This window comes from Giraffa tippelskirchi, chromosome 4 (genome assembly GCF_054371585.1).
Source record: "Giraffa tippelskirchi isolate mGirTip1 chromosome 4, T2T-mGirTip1v1.2.pri, whole genome shotgun sequence".
In the NCBI taxonomy this organism is placed as follows: Eukaryota; Metazoa; Chordata; class Mammalia; order Artiodactyla; family Giraffidae; genus Giraffa; species Giraffa tippelskirchi.
Genome location: NC_137278.1, coordinates 209,329,939 through 209,350,867, shown reverse-complemented (window position 1 = coordinate 209,350,867; position 20,929 = coordinate 209,329,939). Strand labels below are relative to the sequence as shown.

General features: G+C 58.9%; 1 protein-coding gene across 1 annotated transcript in view; it reads left to right on the top strand.

Moving 5' to 3' along the window:
* CELSR1 (cadherin EGF LAG seven-pass G-type receptor 1) overlaps positions 1-20,929 on the top strand; it is a 151,716-nt gene that overhangs the window by 103,833 nt on the left and 26,954 nt on the right. Inside the window, exons 8-20 of the mRNA XM_081594991.1 lie at positions 569-694; positions 2,946-3,112; positions 8,155-8,340; positions 9,307-9,420; positions 10,172-10,346; positions 10,887-11,028; positions 13,030-13,150; positions 14,766-14,949; positions 15,294-15,395; positions 15,997-16,091; positions 16,518-16,727; positions 17,908-18,091; positions 19,569-19,712. Coding sequence (XP_081451117.1) covers positions 569-694; positions 2,946-3,112; positions 8,155-8,340; positions 9,307-9,420; positions 10,172-10,346; positions 10,887-11,028; positions 13,030-13,150; positions 14,766-14,949; positions 15,294-15,395; positions 15,997-16,091; positions 16,518-16,727; positions 17,908-18,091; positions 19,569-19,712 — 1,950 coding nt within the window. The remainder of the gene's footprint in view (positions 1-568; positions 695-2,945; positions 3,113-8,154; positions 8,341-9,306; positions 9,421-10,171; positions 10,347-10,886; positions 11,029-13,029; positions 13,151-14,765; positions 14,950-15,293; positions 15,396-15,996; positions 16,092-16,517; positions 16,728-17,907; positions 18,092-19,568; positions 19,713-20,929) is intronic.

The following is a 20,929-nucleotide window of genomic DNA, read 5'->3' as shown; positions in this document are numbered from 1 at the left end:
CGGCCAGCTGGCGGGCTGGGCCCGCGGCCCCGGGTCTCCAGATGTGGGTGTCCATGCCATCTCGGGTCTTAGGTCCCGACGGCCCGGAGGGGCCCAGGTCTGCCCCCCGCCCATCCGGCTGTGTGCACGGGCGTGTCTCCCTGCCGCGTGTGTGTGCACGGGCGCGTCTCCCTGCCGCGTGGGTCGGTGCTGGGGACATGAGTAGGCCCCCCACCCCCTCCCCCTCGTGGATCTCTGCTCCGTCTCCCCACCCCCTCCCCCTCGTGGATCTCTGCTCCGTCTCCCCAACCCCTCCCCCTCGTGGGTCCCTGCTCCGTCTCCCCCCCACCCCCCTCGTGGATCTCTGCTCCGTCTCCCCACCCCCTTCCCCTCGTGGATCTCTGCTCCGTCTCCCCCCCACCCCCCTCGTGGATCTCTGCTCCGTCTCCCCCCCACCCCCCTCGTGGATCTCTGCTCCGTCTCCCCCCCACCCCCCTCGTGGATCTCTGCTCCGTCTCCCCACCCCCTCCCCCTCGTGGATCTCTGCTCGTCTCCTGCTCTGAGCCCATGCCTTGCACTCCGCCTCCAGGCTGCACTGCTCAGCGGAACTTCTGCGACGGGACCTGGTGTCAGAACGGGGGCACCTGCGTCAGCAGCTGGAACACGTACCTCTGTGAGTGCCCGCTCCGCTTCGGTGGCAAGAACTGCGAGCAAGGTGAGGGCTGGCACGGTGGGTGCCCGGGGCCCCGGCCTCCCGTGGCACATGGCACGTGTGTCCCCGCGTGTGTCCCCGGGACTGGGTCCTGGTGGGGAGTCGGAGAGGACAGGCCCAGGGCCTGGGCTGGGGGCACCGTGGTGCGAGATGGTGGAGCAGAGTCTGGGCACCCAGGACAGGTCTGCAGGACTCAGCCCTTGGTGTGAGCCAGACCAGCGTGACATGGGGAGTCCACAAGGGCCAGAGAAGCGGGTGGGGGGCCTGGTACTGAGCCTCCTGCGGGCTGTGTGTCTCCTCACGGGCACCCTGAGGCCTGCAGGGGCAGCTCCCCAGGCCCCGTGCCCCCAGGCCCTTCTCACCATCCCAGCGCTCTGCCAGCTGGCTGCCCCCCGCCGGACCGCGCGCACCGTGGGCATCAAAGCCTGGGCCTCTGCCCCGACCCCAGCCCTGCTGTTGTAGAAACTGGCAGGTTTTAAACAATTCGTTTATTTTGAAGCAACATGGTGTTAAATAAGAGTCATGATTTAAAAATCACTGACGCCCCTCAAGTTAACCTAGGGGGGTTGGGGCCAGATCAGCTTGGGCTCTGCCTGACCTGCCTCAGGGATATTGTTGTAGTTCAGTCGCTCAATCACGTGCGACTCTTTGCACCCCCATGGATGCCAGGTTTGGAGAGGCTCAGAGCCCATTAGCGAGTTGATGGCCTGGGGAAGTCCTGCCTGCGGCTGCCCGCTGGCCCCCAACCCACAGCCTCTCCACAGAAGTCAGACGCCCCTCACCCTAGCCTGCACGTCCCGAGGGATGGGCTCGGGGTTCTCCTGTGGCTGTTTGCGGGAGTGGGGACCGCAGCTTTCCTGAGATTCTCTAAGGAGGCGATGAGCAGAAGTAGGCGGGACCCGTGATAGGGTGTTCTCAAGGGGAGCCAAGGTCACAGTGCGGGCGAGAGGGAGCTAGCGGGCAGCCCACCTGTGCCGGGCAGACCACCCTGCCCAGGGCCGCAGCAACGGAGCTGAGACGCGTGACGTGGGAGCCGAGGCGTTGTGTTACGACTGCAGTCCTTGTCCGGGACAGTCACTGGTCAGGGCCCGGACACCTTTCAAGGCCCCGAAGGTCTGTTTTCCGTGTAGCAGGTGGGCGTAGCCAGGTTAGGTCCAGCCCCGGCTGATCGCTGCCTGCAGGAAACTTGGGTCCCGGGGAGGGGCAGAGGCCCCTGGGGGACGCAGCGCCATCAGGCCACCCGTGCACTCAGAGTTCCTGTGATGGAGGCTGAGAGCCTGGCTACGACCGTGCCAGAGCAAACAGCCTCCAGGGTCTGGGTTCCTGAGAGCAGGAGACAGATGCCGGTGCTCGCGGGGCTCCGTCGTCCCCAAAGGCGGCCCCCGCCTGGCGTGCCCCGTGCTGTTCAGCACCTCGTGGGGATGGCCGCGGGCCCACCTGGGCACCTGGGGTGAGATTCTGGGAGGGACCCTGAAGCCTGTGGTACGCAGGAGTTTGGAGGCAGAGTGCTGAAGCTGGGTTGGCTCAGCATCACCCTGCCCACCGGCCTGTCTGGCGCCCACAGTTTTCCTAAGTGTCACAGTTTGGAGGAGACTGCTGGTCTCCCCCAAACCGTCTGGGAACCCTCAGCTGGCCGGCAGCCTTCCCACCTCTGTGCCCATCAGCAGGAGGAGAGAAACAGTGGTCCTGTGTGTTGGGGTTGGAAATCCACCCCAGACTCCAGCTGATGGCGGGGGCGGGGGGGTCCAGGCTGAAGGTTGAGGTGTGTGTGCGGGAACACACGTGTGCAGGGTCCACTGCAGGCTCACACGGTCCCGCCAGGAGACCGTGCCCTCTACGGCCCCTGTCCGTGCCCTGGGTTCCCCACCCAGCAGGTGTGTGTCGGGGAGGGGTCAGGGGGGCAGATAGACTAGGTGTCCGGACCCCCACGGAGCCCAGGGGTCTTGGGCTGTCCCGCTCTGCCTGCGAGCCCCTCCCCACCCACGGGCCTGCTTGAGAACCCCCAGGCCTGAGCCTCGCTCCCCAGGAGGGTGGCCTGTTTTCTGGGGTTGAGAGGAGGTTTCTGCAGGGCCCAGGGCTCCTGGACTCTGAGGGTGAGTGCTCTAACATGCAAGTCTGAGATCAGGTTCTGCATTAAAATAAGAAAGGCTCAGGGTTTCTCTCTTCCCCCTCCTTGGGGCCCTGTCTGCCCTCTGCCGCTGAAACAGACTCTCAGGGGCCCGTCTGATGCGGGGGCCCGTGCCTGTGTCCACAGCCATGCCCCACCCCCAGCGCTTCAGCGGGGAGAGCGTCGTGTCCTGGAGCGACCTGGACATCACCATCTCCGTGCCCTGGTACCTGGGGCTCATGTTCCGGACCAGGAAGGAGGACGGCGTGCTGATGGAGGCCATGGCGGGCGTGTCCTCCCGGCTCCATCTCCAGGTGAGTGAGAGCCCCGTCCCACCCCGGGCACCTGCAGGACAGATGTGCACCCGCATGAGGCAACCAGAGGCTCGGGCCATCTGCCCTGAAGCCGGGCCTTCCCACTGCCCTCGAGGGGCGCCTGGGCACTTCTCTCTGCCCACACCACTGGTGGTCCTCCGGGAAGGACCAGGAGAACGTGACCACCCAGCGCCCAGCAGCAGGTCAGTCAGCCTGACAACGCTGCCTGGGCGGGGGCTGGGGGCTCAGAGCCCGGGGGAGCCCCCTTCTCTCTTCCCGCCTGCCGCTCGCCCCTCCCTGTCCCTTCCCGGGGTCGCCACTCAGGTGTGTCTCCAGCGCAGGCCTGTTCAGGCTGCACTGAAGGTGCAGTGTGTACCTCTTGGGTAATTACAGACACTATTGTTTTCCCCTTATTAACCAGGAATTGTATCGGTTTACCAGGCGGCCCCAGAAGCCAGCGCTGGGCCAGAACATGGCAGGCACTGTTCTGCCTGGGGATGGGGTTTCCCTCTGGTGGTTTAGCTGCTAGAACAAATTAAATTGGCTGATTCAGGTGATGAGTGGGCGCTCGCAGGTCGACACTGGCAGTGGGGTTGCCGTCGGAAAAAAATGCGCTTTCAGTGGAACAGCAGCCAAAGCCCCAAACGCCCGTATTGTCTGAGTGGTTAAGGTATGGGTAGCTAATTCAAACATGAAGGGTTTCTGCCAGGGACCGCAGCCAGCGCCTCCCTGCGGAAGGCTGGGTGGCAAAGGTGGTGACCCCGGGGCGGCGGTGGGGGGATCTTCCAGACCCCGGTGGCCACCCAGAAGGCCGCCCCAGGGCCCCTCCCAAAGGCTGGTCAGCTGGGGATTACAGACGTGTTCTGGGCTGTTTCCACACGACGTTTGTGGGATGCAGGCCTCCCGCCGCCCGTGGGCTCTGGGGGCGGCCTCCGCAGTGGCCCAGACAAGGTACAGAGTCGTCCTGCAGCGTGAACAATTCGGCTGATTGCTCTCAGGCACCCTGAATCCACCTTCATTGTCAAGTGGGGATCACCTGGCTGCTGCTAAACGCTCTCCTAAATCCGGTGACAGATCTGAGGTGGCCAGCAGCTGCTGCCAACGCCCGGGGATCATTCTGCATGCAGGCACTGCTTTTGTTTCTGGACAGACGTCATTTCATTGTGGAGCTGCTGGCTTCGGGGTTTTGTTAGTGAGGACAGCGAGAGAGAATGGCAGGGCAAGTTAGTGAGCTGATGGGGCTTCTGCGAAACATAAGGAAGCGAAATATAAAAAGGTGGGGAATTGTCTTCTTCCATTGACTCTCAGTTAAGACTGAAAAGCGAAGTGCATTATCAGTTGCGTTGTCTTTATAATCAGCTAAATACATTTTCTGTTTTCCGTCAAGATTTCCTCTTTGGCCCATCGGGTGTTGATAAGCGTATCTCTCAGTTGGCAAACAGGTAGTGTTTTCAACCATTTTGTTGTGGTTTCAGCGTAACTGCAGGACAGAGGACGTTCGCTGGGTGATTTCAGACCTTTGAGATGTGTTGAGACTTGCTTTTGAGCCCCGCTTTGGTCATTTTTGTGAATGTTCTACCTATACTTGAAAAAAAGATATGTATATTGCAGTTGTGTTCTGAATGTTCTGTGTATGTCAAGTAGGCGACGTGTGTTCATGGAGCATTCAGATTTTTTCTGTCCTTATTGATTTAGGGAGTTTGTTTACTCAGTTACTGAGAGAGGTGAGTTAAGGATCTCCAGCCTTGGTTGTGGCTTATCTCTTACTCCCTCTAGATCTGGCCGTTTTTGCTTGGTAGCTTTGGAGGCTGTGTTGTTGTTGTGGTTGTCGTTGTTCAGTTGCCCAGTTGTATCCGACTCTTTGTGACATGAACTGCAGCCCGCCCGGCTCCCTGTCCCTCACTATCTCCTGAAGTTTGCCCAAGTTCACTTCCATTGCCTCGGTGATGCCATCCTGCCATCTCCTCCTCTGACTCCTTCTTCTCCTTCTGCCCTCAGTCTTTCCCAGCATCAGGGACTTTTCCAGTGAGTCCGCTGTTTGCATCAGATGGCCAAGGTACTGGAGTTTCAGCTTCAGCATCAGTCCTTCCAACCAGTACTCAGGGTTGATTTCCCTCAAGATTGACTGGTTTGATCTCCTTGCTATCCAAGGGATTTTCAAGAGTCATCTCCAGCACCACAGTTCGAAGGCATCATTGTTTGGCGCTCAGCCTTCTTTACAGTCCAGCTCTCACAACCGTATGTGACCACTGGGACGACCGTAGCCTTGACTGTATGGACCTTTGTCAGCAGAGTAACGTCTCTGCTTTCCAACACCCTGTCTAGGGTTGTCATCACTTTCCTGCCAAGAAACAGTCGTCTTCTGATTTCATGGCTGCAGTCACATTCACAGTGATTTTAGAGACAAGAGGACGAAATCTGTCACCACTTCCGCCTTTTCCCCTTCTGTTTGCCATGAAGTAATGGGGCCGGATGCCATGATCTCAGTGGTTCTAACATTTAGCCTTAAGCTGGCCCTTTCACCCTCTGCTTCACCCTCATCCAGAGGCTCTCTAGCTCTTCTTCGCTTTCTGCCATTAGCACGGTGTCATCAGCACATCTGAGGTTGTTGATGCTTCTCCCACCTGTCGTGATTCCGGCTTGTTACTCATCCCGCCTGGCGTTTCTCATGATGTGCTCAGTGTAGAGGTTAAACAGAGTGACAGCAGACAGCCTGTTGTATTCTTTCTCAATCTTAAATCAATCAGTTGTTCCATACAGGGTTCTGACTGTTGTTTCTCAGGAGACAGGTACGATGGTCTGGTATTCCCATCTCTTTAAGAGCTTTCCAGTTTGTTATGATCCACACAGTCAAAGGCTTTAGTGTGGTCGATGAAACAGAGGTAGATGTTTTTCTGAAATTCCCTAGCTTTCTTTATAGTCCAGGGAATGTTGGCAATTTGATCTCTGGTTCCCCTTCCTTTTCTAAACCCAGCTTGGACATCTGGAAGTTCTTGGTTCACATAATGCTGAAGCCTCATGTAAGATTTTAAGCATGAGCTTACTAGCATGGGAGATGAGTGCAATTATCCGATGTTTAGTACTACCCTTCTTGGGAACTAGGGTGAGGATTGATCTTTTCCAGTCCTGTGGCCACTGCAGGGTCTTTCAGATTTGCTGACAAATTGAATGCAACACCTTGCTGGCATCATCCTTTAGGGTTTTGAATAGTTCTACTGGAATTCCATCACATCCACTAGCTTTGTTAGCAGCCAGGCTTCCTAAGGCCCACTTGACTTCGCTGTCCACAATGTCTGGCTCTGCGTGATGTTGTTAGGCTATGTTATTAGGAGCATACAATTTTAGAATTGTTCTATCTTTCTGGAATATTGACTCCATTATCACGATGAAAATCCACTTTATTTTTCATAATTATTTTTGCCTTAGAATCTACTTTGTCTCCTGTTAATAAAGCTATGCTAGCTTTTGTTGGTGTTTATGTGGTATATCTTTTTCTATCTTTCTCCTTTCAACATTTCTGTTTCCTTGTATTTGAGGTTCCTTGTATTAAGCAGTGCACTAATAGTTTTTTTTTAATATGCTCTGTATTTAATTTGAAGTTAGGTTAGTTACAACACTGTTTTTTTAGATCTCTAACATGTATTTTTGGAAGTGTAGTTGATTTACAATCTTACAGTGTTTAAACATGGTAGCTTGAGTCTTATCTCATGAAACAAGGAATAATTACATCCAGAAATAAGAGTCTGCTGGCACCTGAATCAGTTTCCTTGAAAGCTCTGTGGTTCCCGTTACTGTTTTCATGTCTGCGTCTGATGGTTCTCTCATCTGGGTTTCCGTGGGTCTGTTTCAAGCACACTGTCCTCTCTCCTCATGTACTTGGTTATTTTTGATTGAATGCTGAACATCATGTTGAAAAGCAAGAGACAGTTTGAAACTAGGATGGTGCTGCCATTATCCCCTATGTTTGCTTCTGGTTGCAGCCCTCACCCTGGGCAGGCCCAGAGTTCCGCTTCCTCTCCTCCCAGCCGCATGAGCCAAGAAAGCTTCGCACAGCTCTCAACCTCAGCCCTTCCTCCCGGGGCCCTCTGACAGCCGGATGGCGAGGCGCTGAGCGCATTTCTTCAGATCCCCATCTTCTGCCTGGTTGTGCTTCTGTCACTTGCAGTGACTTGCGTCACTCTGATGCCCTGGACAGCTGTACTCTAAGATTTTGTCTCATTTTCCCGGGTGTGCTCAGGAGACGGGCTGGTCCAAACTGCCCAGTCCTTCACTGGAGAAAGGGAACCATGATCTCAGCATTGCCCCAGCTATGTTTTCTTAAAACATGAGCATCTTAGGCCAGTTACCATGCTGATTTCTGTCTTTTCATACATATATTTGAACATGGTGGCCTGAATCTTATTCCGTAAAATGAAACATTTACATCCAAAAATAAGAGCCCAATAGTCACCTGAATCTGCGATTATTCCTGATACTTAAGTCCAGTGGTCTTCATCTTACTTGATCTCTTCCAACATTTGACGCCTCTTACCATAGAAGAAGGGCTTTCCTGGTGGCTCAGGTGGTAAAGAATCCGCCTGCAATGCAGGAGACCCTGGTTCAATTCCTGAGTCCAGAAGATCCGCTGGAGAAAGGACAGGCTACCCACTCCAGTGTTCTTGGGCTCCCCTCATGACTCAGCTGGTAAAGAATCTGCCTGCAATTCAGGATACCTGGTTTCGATCCCTGGGTTGGGAAGATCCCCTGGAGAAGGGAATGGCTACCCACTCCAGTATTCTGGCCTGGAGAATTAGAGTTGCAAAGAGTCGGGCATGACTGAGCAACTTTCACTTCAGTTCACTTCACCATAGAAGAAGGCATGTGATTCTGGAACGTGTGACAGGCAACAGCAAATTAGACTTTGCCTAATTTTTAAGTTCATCTTTAACTCAGCGCCCCAGGGTAGGTCTGTTTGTGTGGCTTTGTTCCTTAAGTGACTGCAGTGTAGTTTGTCTGTTGTCATCATTGCCTCGATCCCTAGTGGAGCTCTTCCCGTCCTGCAGATCCTGAACAACTATGTCCAGTTCGAGGTGTCCCACGGCGCCTCGGATGTGGTGTCCATGCAACTGTCCAGGTCCCGCGTGACCGACGGGGAGTGGCATCACCTGTTGATAGAACTGAAGAGTGCCAAGGAGGGCAAAGACATCAAGTACCTGGCAGTCATGACCTTGGACTATGGCATGGACCAGGTGAGTGGGCATCTGCACCCTGTTTGGAACAGACCCTTTCCCTGGGCCTGCGGGGACACAGGGGGACCCCGCCAGGTGCCAGGTGCTTGTGGATTTGGATAAGTGCTTTCTGGGCTCCCCTGAGTTCCAGTCTCATGTTCCTCCTTCTTCTGGGGTCACGGGAGCCTGCACCTCATCCCTTCCTAGATGGTCAGCTCCTGGCACCAAGAACTGGACTCGGTCCAGCTGTGTGTCCCACCGTGGCCGCCAGCGGTGCCTTCAGCAGTGGTTTCTTGTAGCAAAGCTGGCTTGAGCCACAGCTGTTCTGTACTGTGCCTCTGGGGTACAGAGATGGACCTGGGTAGAGGGAGCCATGTGACCGAGGTGCCGGAGGGGGCTGTAGGCCCCTGGAGAGGCCCACCTGTCCCAGCTGGGCAGGCGGCATTCCAGGCAGGTGACTCAGGGAACGCTGGATCTGCAGAGTGTGCAGCCAGGGGACCAGAGGTGTGTCGAGGGGACCCCCACACTGGGGGGCTTCCTTGTGAGTCCTAAGAGCTTTTGGAGTCCAGGCTCTTCCCACACCTCGTTCTGAGAATGAACAGCTGCCATGTTCTGAGCCTGAGGATCCAGCTGAGACTTTCTTAGGTTCCTGCCACCATGGACGAGTTTTACATTTTCTAGTTTATCGAGCTTTCTTACACAGTGGCTCATTGGCGGTGCCCACGATGGAAGTGGGAGGGTGGCCCACGTCCCCCCAGCTGTCCACCTTGGCCGGGCTGGGACATGGACACGTGTCCTCTGACTGGTTCCCACACCCCGCCCATCTCACGCACACACAGCTGTGTTCTCCACAGAAATGACTGCGCGGCCCCCTGTCTGAGGCAGGGACGCCTGGGGAGCACCCAGCGCGGCTGGGTTGCAGCCTCTGAGTGCGCTCTTCCAAGCCGGGTGTCTGCAGGCAGTGGACCAGCCCCTCTCTTTGCACAGGACACGGTGCAGATCGGGAACCAGCTTCCCGGGCTGCGGATGAGAAGCCTTGTCGTGGGGGGCGTGTCTGAAGACAAGGTGTCCGTGCGCCGCGGCTTCCGGGGCTGCATGCAGGTACCCCGCGCGCGTGCCCTCCCTGACCCCCGCGCTGGGCGTCCACGGCGGGCTCAGGGGTGGCCAGCACCGCCGTTGGTGTCACTGATCGTCCTGATAGTTTACAGAAAACGAGTTAACTTGTCTAATCGTCCACCCAACTTAAACAGATCCTGTTTCCCACTTGCGGCCCTCCTCCTCCCTGCCTCCCCTTGAGTTCACACCCCCCCCCCCGCCACCCCACCACCCACCTGCAGCCCTGCCTTCGTGTCCCGTCCAGAGCCTCCCCCGGCTGCTGCAGCAGCCCCATCGTCAGCTGGACGGGCCCCACGCCATCCCCTAGACCAGGTGCGCTGGCAGCAGCCCGAGGGAGCCATTTATAAAGTAGCTCCGCTCACGTCCGCCTGCCCCCGGCCTCCCACCGCAGGCAGCAGTCCTTCGTGCCTGCCCCTGCGCCCTTGCACCTCCGTGGTCTGGCCCCACAGTGCCTTGCACGGTGCCTCCACTCTGGACACCCTCTGCACACCCACCCGCTTCTCCCAGGAGCCACCCCGCCCTCTGTCTCCAGCAGCCATGCTTCCTCTGTGACCCTCAGGTGGCCTGAACCCCGTCCTGGGGCCCACACCTAGGGAGGCAGCAGTGCCTGCATCCTGGCCTCACTTTTGCAACAAGAGACCCAAGAGAATCTGAGGTTCTCTCAACCTCTGGCTCCCTTTTGGGGGTTCCTCCAGCCCTGAGGGACTGACTCTAGGCACCCCTTTCTGAAACGCAGGGAGTGAGAATGGGGGAGACGGCCACCAACATCGCCACGCTGAACATGAACGACGCCCTCAAGGTCAGGGTGAAGGACGGCTGTGATGTGGAGGACCCCTGCTCCTCTGGCCCCTGCCCTCCCCACAGCCGCTGCCGCAACACCTGGGACGGCTACACCTGCGTCTGCGACAGAGGTGGGCGCCCACCGGCCCTGTCTGCGCCCGCCTGGGGGGCAACGCCTTCAGTGCGTTAACCCACCGAGGCACGCCGAGCCGGGCGCTGGTTCCCCCATCGCCTCTCTGCGGGTCTGTGTTTCGTAGCTAGGGAGGGGCCCCTGCGCTGTCCCTTCTTCACCCAGGGGCAGGGACACTCCCGCTGTATCCTCCGGGCACACACTGACACGAGGGAGCGTTAGTGAAGGGCACACGTTTGAGAATAATACATTGGGTGCCCGCCTCTGCCTGTCGGGGTGATGCTCGGCTGGTACCCGTCAGCTCCCCCAGCCTCCCACCCCCCGGGCAGCCTGGGAGGCCCTCACCTCCGTGTTTCCAGGTCGGACCCCTGAGCGTCCATGCTTCCCGTGATTCCGAGGGCCTCTGCGGAAAGGGGGTCTCAGGGCGGCCGCAGATTGCGAACACAGCCTCACGCAGAGGGTCTCCCCCCGCCCCCAGAAAGCGGGCCTGCGGTGTGAGAGGCGGGTCCCGGGGTGGGGTAACGCCAGCCTGTCCCCACAGGGTACTTCGGGAGGAGGTGTGTGGACGCGTGTCACGTGAACCCCTGCCGGCACGTGGCGGCCTGCGTGCACAGCCCCGAGTCCCCGCGTGGCTACGTGTGTGAGTGCGGGTCCAGCCACTACGGGCAGTACTGTGAGAACAGGTGAGCGCCGCCTCCGCCGTCGGGCCCACGCACCGCTCCTGCTCCCCACCTGCTCTCTCCTCTTCGTTACTGAACCCCAAGTAGGCCTGGTACCTTTTGATCCCCTGCATCTGATTCCCCGTTCATCGCCACTCAGTGAGTTTACAATAGCTTCATTACGGCATTTAAAAGCCTTCCCAGGTGGCTCAGTGGTAAAGAATCTGCCTGTGAAGCAGGAGACACGGGAGACGTGGGTTCGATCCCCGGGTCAGGAAGATCCCCTGGAGGAGGAAATGGCAACCCACTCCAGTGTTCTTGCCTGGAGAATCCCATGGACAGGGGAGCCTGGCGGGGTACCGTCCATGGGGTCGCAAAGTCGGACACAACTGAGCGACTAAACAACCACACATGCTTCTGGATCACAAGGACATGTTTTTCAACTTGGCATGAAATAAATGAGAATCCAGCTGGGCATCTCTCACCAACCCCTGCTGAGCTTGTTTCCACCCCACAAATGCACAGCAGAGCTCGTTTATCCAGAGCCCGGCTGTGCACAGAGCAGGCAGGTGCTGCGATGTGGGAAGGCGAGGGTAACTACAGAAAATGCTTTACCTTTCGAGTTGGGGGGTCGTAATCATCTCTGCTGTGCGTAGTCCACTGGGGGCACCGTGCTCTCCAGGCCCTCGGAGCCCAGGAGTGTGGGCATCACAGGTAGGAGCCGCAGGGTTCTGCACACGCCAGGATTCCAGCCCGTTTGAGAGGTGGTGCAGTCACGGCTGGTGGTCCTGGGCCAGTGCCGGCCATCCTGGTGCAGGAGCCATGTGGGTGCCAGCCTGCTCTACCTGGCAGGGACCCCTTGCTCTGCTCTGTCCACTGGGCACCAGAGTGTGTGCTGTTACCCTGCCCGTGGGCAGGATGCACTCAGCACTGCCCAGCCTGCTGGGCGATGGTGGATGGAGTCAGAGAGGCCGAAGGGTGGGGCATTGCAGGGGGGACACCAGAGGGCAGAGCTGCTGAGCAGCGATGGGATGAGGCCTGTCTGAGGAGCTCAGAGGCCCGGTCAGTCCCGGGCAGAGTTGGCACATGCTGTCCCAGGCAGCTTCTGGGCTGGGGAGACTCCCAGGCCTGAGTGGAGGGCCTGCCCGCAAACTGGGAACAGAGCTCAGCTTTGTGGAGGCCATGGGAGCCCCGCAGAAAAACAGTGGGGGCATCAAGACTGGGTGTCAGAGAGCCTCCGACTCTCTGTGGAATGCGGCTCAAGCAGGTGGAAGCCAGAGGCCAGGGCACTGGCTGGGAGGCCATGTGGCCTCCCTGAGGCCTGGCGTTGCCCATAGGGCAGGGCTGAGGAGGCAGGGGGAAGGGGCAGGATGCCAGGGCTCTGGGGTCCTCACCCTGTCGATGCAGATCTGTGAACACCAGACTGGAGCCCCACCCCGGCCCGGTCATTTGTATTCCCCTAGTGTGTGCACAGTCAGTAGTTAACAGTTCCTGGTTAGGTGAACAGGTGAGAAGGAGGGTTGACGGCTCGTGGGCGGGCAGATGGAAAGCCATCAGCCAGGATAGTAAACATACGGCAGGGTCTCATTTTGTGGAGCCTGAAGGACATGTGTGTTGGGTGGAGCTGGGTCACGGAGAGCCAGCCTGGCATGAGGTCGGTTGTCACCCTCCCCGTGGGCCAGGCGTCCTGGTGGGGGGTGCTGGGCAGTATGAACCTGCTGACATGGTGCTTGTGGGAGGCTGGGTCGGGGTGTTACCTGTGTCTTCCTGGGGGAAGGGAAAAGCGGGCAAATCACTGAAATAGCAGTATTGTAGGTAGACCCCTTCCAGACACGGGCCCCTGAAGGCTGGGCATAGCACATGAAACGCTAAGGCCTTCAGTGGAGGCCAGCAGGGGCAAACACACCACTCACAGGGGTGGGGGATGCCCAGCTCTAGGCCAGTCGGGGCCCGGGCCTCCAACATCCCTCTGGTTCCAAAAGGGGCAGTTACATACCTTCCACCTGCTGTCTGATTTCCCAACAGAATCGACCTTCCGTGCCCCAAAGGCTGGTGGGGGAATCCCGTGTGCGGGCCTTGCCACTGTGCGGTCAGCAAAGGCTTCGACCCCGACTGCAACAAGACCAGCGGGCAATGCCAGTGCAAGGTGAGGCCTGCAGACGGCAGGGACCCAGGGAGAGTGCGGGGTGTGCACACGTGTCTACCTGGACAGGAGCACACACACTTAGGTGTTCACGGGGTTCACCCTGAGTACCCCAGGCCTGCTGGCTCAGCCCCACACGGGGTCATAGGAAGCTGAGACATGTCTATAAGTTTGGCTCATCTTCAGCACCAACCATGGTCTCCCCAGTTGACCGTTTTTCTGGTCTTTTATCAAACCACCCAACAACGACCAACATTTAAAATATGAGGGACTTTCCTGGTGGTTCAGGACTTTCCTGGCAGTCCTGTGGTTAAGACAGCCTTTCAATGCAAACGGAATGGGTTCAATCCCTGGTCAGGGAACTATGATCCTGCGTGCCTCATGGCCAAAAAGCCAAAACATAAAACAGAAGCAATATTGTAACAAATTCAGCAAAGAGTAAACAATGGCCCACATAAAACATTTTTAAAAAATATAAAAAAATAAATAAGGAAAGTGATGCCCACTCCCCTGGCCTTGGATACCTGTCGCCCTCATGCACAGCCTGGGTTCTCAGCCCAAATCACATGGAACCCCGGCCCCCTTGGCCTCCTGGAAAACACCACGTACCTTCAGAATATTGTGTCAACAACTGCCGTGAGCTGCCAATAACTTGAATCCCAAAGGGAAGGTCTGTCCATAACAGTAGCTGCTCAGAGGGACGCGCAGTCTGCTGGCCCGGCCTGCTGACCCAGGAAGGGAACCTGCCCTCACGGCGCTCTCTGCAGCCCCCCCGGCACTCTGACATCTGCGTGTCGCTTGGGGTCTGAAAAATCACAAGGGCCCTTGCAGACCAGGACCACACAAGCCACGTGGTGGTAGATGGGGTCGTAGCCTCGGTGGGGAGCAGGGCAGAGGGAAAGGGGGCGGGTGCTTGGGGAAAGCATGCCTAGGTTTGTTTTTTTTTTCCATAAAAAGTTACAGAAAACGCAGAACTGTGAACGGTGACGGTGACTTCCCTGTCCCCTCCCAGGGTGACTGCTCACGTGTGGTGCCCCCTCTAGGCCCTGAAGGCATGCGGTTGGGACCCCCGGGGGACAGTTCCGGGTCCCTGCCCGACACGGAAGCCTGTGTCACTGTGTCCCAGGCCACGAGTTGCCCAAGTCACTGCCTGTCCCAGTTTCCAGCTGGCGACCCATGGACCTCGGGGGGCCGAGTGACCTGGCAAAGGCACTGTGGCCCGTGAACCACCCAGCTGGGCGTCAGTCCAGGACTTTCCAAAACTGAAGCCCATGCTCTTGACCATCACTCTGACCTGCCCGATGACAGATGTTCAGACAGCTTCTAATTTCTTATAATTAAAAAAAACAACAACAAAGCTCCATCAGGCACCCTGGTGCCCTCGTGCATAGGTCGCCACTGAGTCTCAGATCCTCTTTAGGACAGAAGGTGGCCCACGGTAGGCACTTGCTGAGATGTGAGAGCGGACACCCCCGCCCCATCAGCCTGGAGGCCGTGGGTGGACGGCAGCCAGGAGGCTGGCCGGCCGGGCTGGGACCCTGACGTCACTCAGGAAACGTCCTCCAGGAGCGGGGCCTCTGTGGCACTGATGTCCAGGCTCTGCTTCTGGCTCCCGCAGGAGAATTACTACAAGCCCCTGGGGCAGGACGCCTGCCTGCCCTGTGACTGCTTCCCGCACGGCTCCCACAGCCGCGTCTGCGACATGGACACCGGCCAGTGCAGCTGCAAGCCTGGGGTCATCGGCCGCCAGTGCAACCGCTGCGACAACCCTTTCGCCGAGGTCACCATCCTCGGCTGCGAAGGTCTGCGTCGCCCAGAACCCCCTCAGGCCGTGTGACAGGGACAGGCCACTGTGTGTCTGCCTCTGGGGGTGGTGTGTGTGTGTGTGCATGCGTGCACTGCACACTCCTGGGGCGTGGGGGGCGCCCAACAGCCTCGTGGTCCAGTTGTGTCTGCTTGGCCTTCTATCGGCTGACCCTCCAGGAGGTGTGGGTCAGCGCCTGTGTCCCCCTGCCCGGTTCTAACACCCGTGGTGGACGCGCGCCGGGTCTGGTTCTCGGTGGGGCTGGGCTCCCTCCCGGGAGGAGCGTGCGGGGAGCACTGTGCACCTGTGTGCCAGGCTGAGCACCTCTCTCTCTGTCCCCAGTGATCTACAACGGATGCCCCAGAGCGTTTGAGGCTGGCATATGGTGGCCACAGACCAAGTTCGGGCAGCCAGCTGCGGTGCCGTGCCCCAAAGGGTCCGTGGGTAAGTACCACGGGGTGTGTCCCGTGGCATCCGTTCCAGGCAGGACGGTCAGTGGCGTGGGGCTCGCAGGAGGGCTGGCCAAGGCATCGGAGCTCACCGGATGTTCCGTGTTGAAAGAGTTCCTTTAGCCAAAGTGCCAGGGGAATAAGATAACATTTTCCTCAATCGTAAATAGCAAACCCTGGAGAGAGCACAGGAAAACAGGAAGAGCACAGTGGCGGGAGGGTTGGGGGGGTCTCTCGGTGAGACGGAGGTGATGCCTGCACCCATACCTCGAGGGACCTGGAAGGTCCAGTGAGATGATGCAGAAAGCGCCAGCCCCGAGTGGGGCCCAGGGCAGCGCACGTGGACACAGTGGGCGCTCCAGAGACCACCCAGCCAATTTATCTTTTCACGGACTTGCTCAGCTGCCCACGCGTAGTAACTGAGCAGCCCAGGTCAGTTGGAAGGTTGTGGATGTCGGGAAGGTGTGGGCCTGGCCCCCGACCTGAGGCAAGAGCTGTGCTGGCTTCGTGGCTCCAGCACCCGCGGGCCCTGGGCCAGCCAGGGGTTGATTCACAAGTCAGCTTTCAGGCTCGACGGGTCCTTCCCTGCTCCCTAGGAAACGCGGTCCGGCACTGCAGCGGCGAGAAGGGCTGGCTGCCCCCGGAGCTCTTTAACTGCACCACCATCTCCTTCATGGACCTCAAAGCCATGGTAGGCTGTGCCCTGGGGATGCGCAGGAGGGTGCTGGGCGTCCAGGCCCGCGGGATCGTGTGGTCCCAGGCCAGCCGAGGCCCAGGGCCGCACACCTGTTGGGGCCCTTTGGAGGCAGCCTCCTCCTCCCCTTCCAGACCCCGGCCCATGTCTGGTTCTGCAGACTCCAGGCCCCCGGGCTAGGGCCCCTCGCCCACAGCTCACCGCATCCTGCCCTGTCCCTCGTCCACCTGGGCTCTTTCTCCAGGTTCTTCTGAGCCTGACACACCCTCCTTTTGTGTGTGCCACGGCCATCGGCCCGAGTTCATCTAGGAGCCCGGGGATTTTTAAAGTTCTTTTCTAAGAAGGGGATTTCCACTGGAAAGCGACGGGTCCTGCGTCCCAGGAGGGGCCCAGGGCTGATGTGGTGCTTGCTCCCTGACCCAGAACGAGAAGCTGAGCCGGAACGAGACGCAGATGGACGGGGAGCGGTCCCTGCGGCTGGCCCGGGCGCTGCGCAACGCCACGCAGCACACGGCTGCGCTCTTCGGCAACGACGTGCGGACGGCCTACCAGCTGCTGGGCCACGTCCTGCTGCACGAGAGTAGCCAGCAGGGTTTCGAGCTGGCGGCCACGCGGGATGCCGACTTCCATGAGGTAGGAGGGCGGCAGGCACGGGCCCCCCCGCCAGCACGTCCCGGGGTCCAGGTGGGGCTGTGATCGGCCTGCGTGTCCGGTGTCCTCAGGGCAAGACCCCACTTTCCCGATGTGAGCTCAGGCCAGTTCAGTGACCGGAAGGGGGACTCCCAAGGGTTAGGAGCATCGCGACAAAGGAGCAGGCCTGATGGGGAAGCACGTGATGCCGCGTGCACACCAGCGTTCTGGGTGGTCTACCTGAGTCAGCCCGCTGACTGCCACACCCATCCTCTGTGGAGCCCACTGTGGCCCGGCTTTACAGTCAAGGAATCGGAGGGGGCCAAGGCACGCAGCCTGTAAGAGGTGGGTGCCAGGGTCTCCCGGCCCCCGAGGCCCCAATCTTGGATGGCCTGGCATCTCCTGCCCTAGAGACAGCCCTGCATTGTGTTGAAGTGATTGGTCCCTACGAAGCGTCTGTTGAGAATAATCAGTGAGGAGATGCGTTCATCTAGCTTATAAACTGCTCTTATGTCAGGGGAGTGGCTGGCCTAGCCTCATGCTTCCTCTTCACTCGGAAGGCCTCCCAGCCCATGCAGAGCCCCCAGGAACATTCCTATCCGTGCTGACCCCCACGGAACCTCCACGCAGAGTCCTCAGGGCCTTGGAGGGTCCTGTCACCTGCATTTCAATCCAGGCCTGAGAGTTTGCGCCAAGGGACTTTTGTTCCCGTTTTCAACTGTTTGAAAACAGAAGCTTGTCATCCTCCCTTCAGTCTGGGTTGTGGCCCCCCGAGTCCCGGTGGCATCCCCATGTCCTCACCACGCTGCCCCCCGTTCATCTGCAGTGTTCGGGTAGGGGGCATCACCTGAACCGGCGTGCACCGCGCGTCCTGGGCTGCCTTCCCTGTGGGCTCAGCAGCGGCCGGGGTCCCCACGCCCGGCTCTTCTGGTGGGGTGGGGGTTGCTGCCGCAACCGGGGAGCGTCTCCGCCTGCCTCTCCCCTTTGCATCTCGGGGTGATGCCCTGCAAGATTTCCCCGACCGTGGAGATTAGACCCCAGCGTCTCTCCCCATCTCTGACCGTCTGGGCCCAGCCTGGTCCTGAAGGCTCCCCAGAGCCTGGGCCACGTCTCGTCAATCAGACTCCCGAGGGCTGGCCCCACGTGAGCTGAGCGTCGCCTGTCTGTCTGTCTGTCTGAGCAGGACGTCATCCAGGCGGGCAGCGCCCTCCTGGCCCCGGCCACCAGGGCCGCCTGGGAGCAGATCCAGCGGAGCGAGGCTGGCACCGCACAGCTGCTGCGGCACTTCGAGGCCTATTTCAGCAACATGGCCCGGAACCTGCGGAGGACGTACCTGCGGCCCTTCGTCATCGTCACGGCCAACATGGGTGAGGCCGCGGCCTGGCGGGGGTGGCGGGCGGCGGGGGTTGGGGACCCCCAGGCCCGTCTGCAGTGCTTCCCCCCTTGGCCACGTCTCGGGGAAGGGTCGACGCAGGGAGGATCTTGGTGGTCCACAGGCCTTCCAGAACTAGTGGGGGGGCTTCCTGGGGAGGTGGGCTGGAGGGTCTGGCCACAGGTCCAGCCTCCAGGCTCAGGCAGAGGCGCAGACCCCAGAGGGGCGGAGACAGGCCACTGGCGCCAGGTGGAGGGGAATGTCGCCCACCCCGGGTGGGGGGCTGAGCCCTCCGCACAGCGAATGCCTGTAGACCAAGTTGCCCCGGGTACCCAGGACGCACTCTTCTGGGCTCGGGGCTTAAACAGTCGGCTTTCTTCCTGGGAAGGAGGCCTTGATGGTAGAGCCAGCCCCACCCGCCCAGGCAGAGAGACCCTGGAGGGGGCCGTCCTGCACCCCGGGCTGCTGGTTTCCCTCCTATGTTTATTAAGCTCCCCCGCGGGGCCTCAGGCAGGACCCCAGCACTGCCCCTTCCCTGGGAGTTGCCTCTTAATTTCCGGGATCATCTGTCTTCAGAGGGCTGAGCCTTTAACCCAGATCTGACGTCCCTGTCGTGGACCCTTGGGCTCACGGGGAGGGGCCCTCACTGCTGACCAGATGCTCATGCTGAGCTCACCTGAGCCCAGGATGCTGGGGTGGAGGAGGGCATGGGACCCTGTCATCACTGGGGCAGCAGAGAAGGGTGAGCGCCCGGGGTCCCTGCCTCTTATCTGTGGAGAGGGTCCGGCAGAGCTGGCCTGCAGACTCCCAGGGCAGACAGGATGCGGGCACCTGAGGGGTGCCTGGTGCAGCCGCTGCGCCCCAGCCCCTTTGAGAGGCAGGTCCTGGCCAAGCCTCCCAGCTCCTCTGCCCGCACACCCTCCAGCATCCACCCCGATGCTCTGGGGTTTGGGCCCTCCCCCTGCCCTGGACCGAGAGCTTCCTCCTTGCTGCTCCTTGTGCTGGGGCCATAGGCCAGCCCATCCACCTTCCCAGTCCTTGGGGCCAGCCACCCCTGCCTCCCGCATTCCAGGGCTCCCTCTGCCCCTGACCCTGACTGCCGGGGGCGGGAGAACCCCCCTTTGCTGTGCAGTGACTTGAGGGTACCCTTCACAGAGGGGGTGTTGAATCAAACAGCTCAGCAGGATGACCTGGGGGTTCTCCCTGGAGCCTGCAGGGGTGACCATCGGCAGGGACACGGCTGCAGGGAATGACACTCCCGTGGGGGGCTGAGGGCGCCCCTCCTGAAGCTCCCCAAGTCCCCAGGTCAGGCCCCGGCTGTCTGACTCAGCCGGAAGTGGGCGTAGGGTCTGTTCAGAGGAGACGGTGACCGGGGATAGCCCTTCTGGGTCGTTAGGAAGCGACAGGGGCCCGGGCGGGCTCTCCGCGGGGTGGTCGGGAGCCGCGTGTGATGGGCCCCCCCGTCCCCCCAGTCCTTGCCGTCGACGTCTTTGACAAGCTGAACTTCACGGGAGCCCGCGTGCCACGGCTCGAGCACCTTCGGGGCGAGGTCCCCAAAGACCTGGAGTCCTCAGTCTTCTTCTCGGAGGACGTCTTCAAACCAGCCGAGAGGAGAGGTAAAGCCGATGAGACAGAGGGCTCCCCCGGGGGCTGGCAGGTGGGGGAGGACGGGCGAGGGGGGTGGGTCGGCCTACCGTGGCCCCGGCCCTCTGCCCTGCACCCTGCAGCTGGCATTTGCCAGCTCAGAGGGAAAGACAGCCGCGGGGGGTGCCTTACGGAAATTGGGCTGATTTCTAACATGGTGATGGAGTGAGTACCCACATTGTGTGTGAGCTAGTCTTCCTTGTGCAGTGAAAAGCTGCCTCTCCATGGACGTAAGACTTTAGACTCCTCCCCAACCCCCCAAAAACTGACCAGAGCCATCTGAGTGCCGTTCTCCAGTCCTAAGTTAAGACTAATACCGCGAAGCTTAAGCATGGCGAATTTTCTTCAAGTCTTTTTCACAGATCTACTCCAGCTACTGAAAACATCTCTCCCCAAACAGGGACTTATGTACAATTCTGTAACAGTTTAAAATTTGAAACCTTTTTAGTCAGTTTGTTTCGTCAGTTATCTGGGTATTATTCAGACATCCTAAAAACTTTTGGGTATTGTTGTTGTTCAGTCGTGTCCGACTGTTTGCGACCCCATGGACTGCAGCACGCCAGGCTGCCCTGTCCGTCACCATCTCCTGGAGTTTACTCAAACTCATGTCCATTGAGTCAGTGATGTCATCCAACCATCTCATCCTCTGTCGTCCCCTTCTCTTGCCTTCAGTCTTTCCCGGCATCAGGGTCTTTTCCAGTGAGTCATCTCTTCACATCAGGTGGTCAAAGTACTGGAGCTTTAGCAACGGTCCTTCCAATGAATATTCAGGATTGATTTCATTTAGGATGGACTGGTTGGATCTCCTTGCAGTCTAGGGGACTCTCAAGAGTCTTCTCCAACACCACAGTTCAAAAGCATCAGTTCTTCGATGCTCAGCCTTGTTTATGGTCCTACTTTCACAGATATTTGCTATTAAGTTTTTAATATGCTTATTTACCAATTAAACTTTGTATGTATGCATAGGGAAAAATATAATATATAGGGTTTGGTACTAAGACTTAAGACTAAATATTAAGAAAACTAAGATCATGGCATCCGGCCCCTTTACTTCTTGGCAAACAGAAGGGTAAAAGGTGAAAGTAGTGACAGATTTCCTCTCCTTGGGCTCTGAAATCACTGTGGACTGTAACTGCAGCCATGAAATCAGAAGATGATTGCTTCTTGGCAGGAAAGCGATGACAAACCT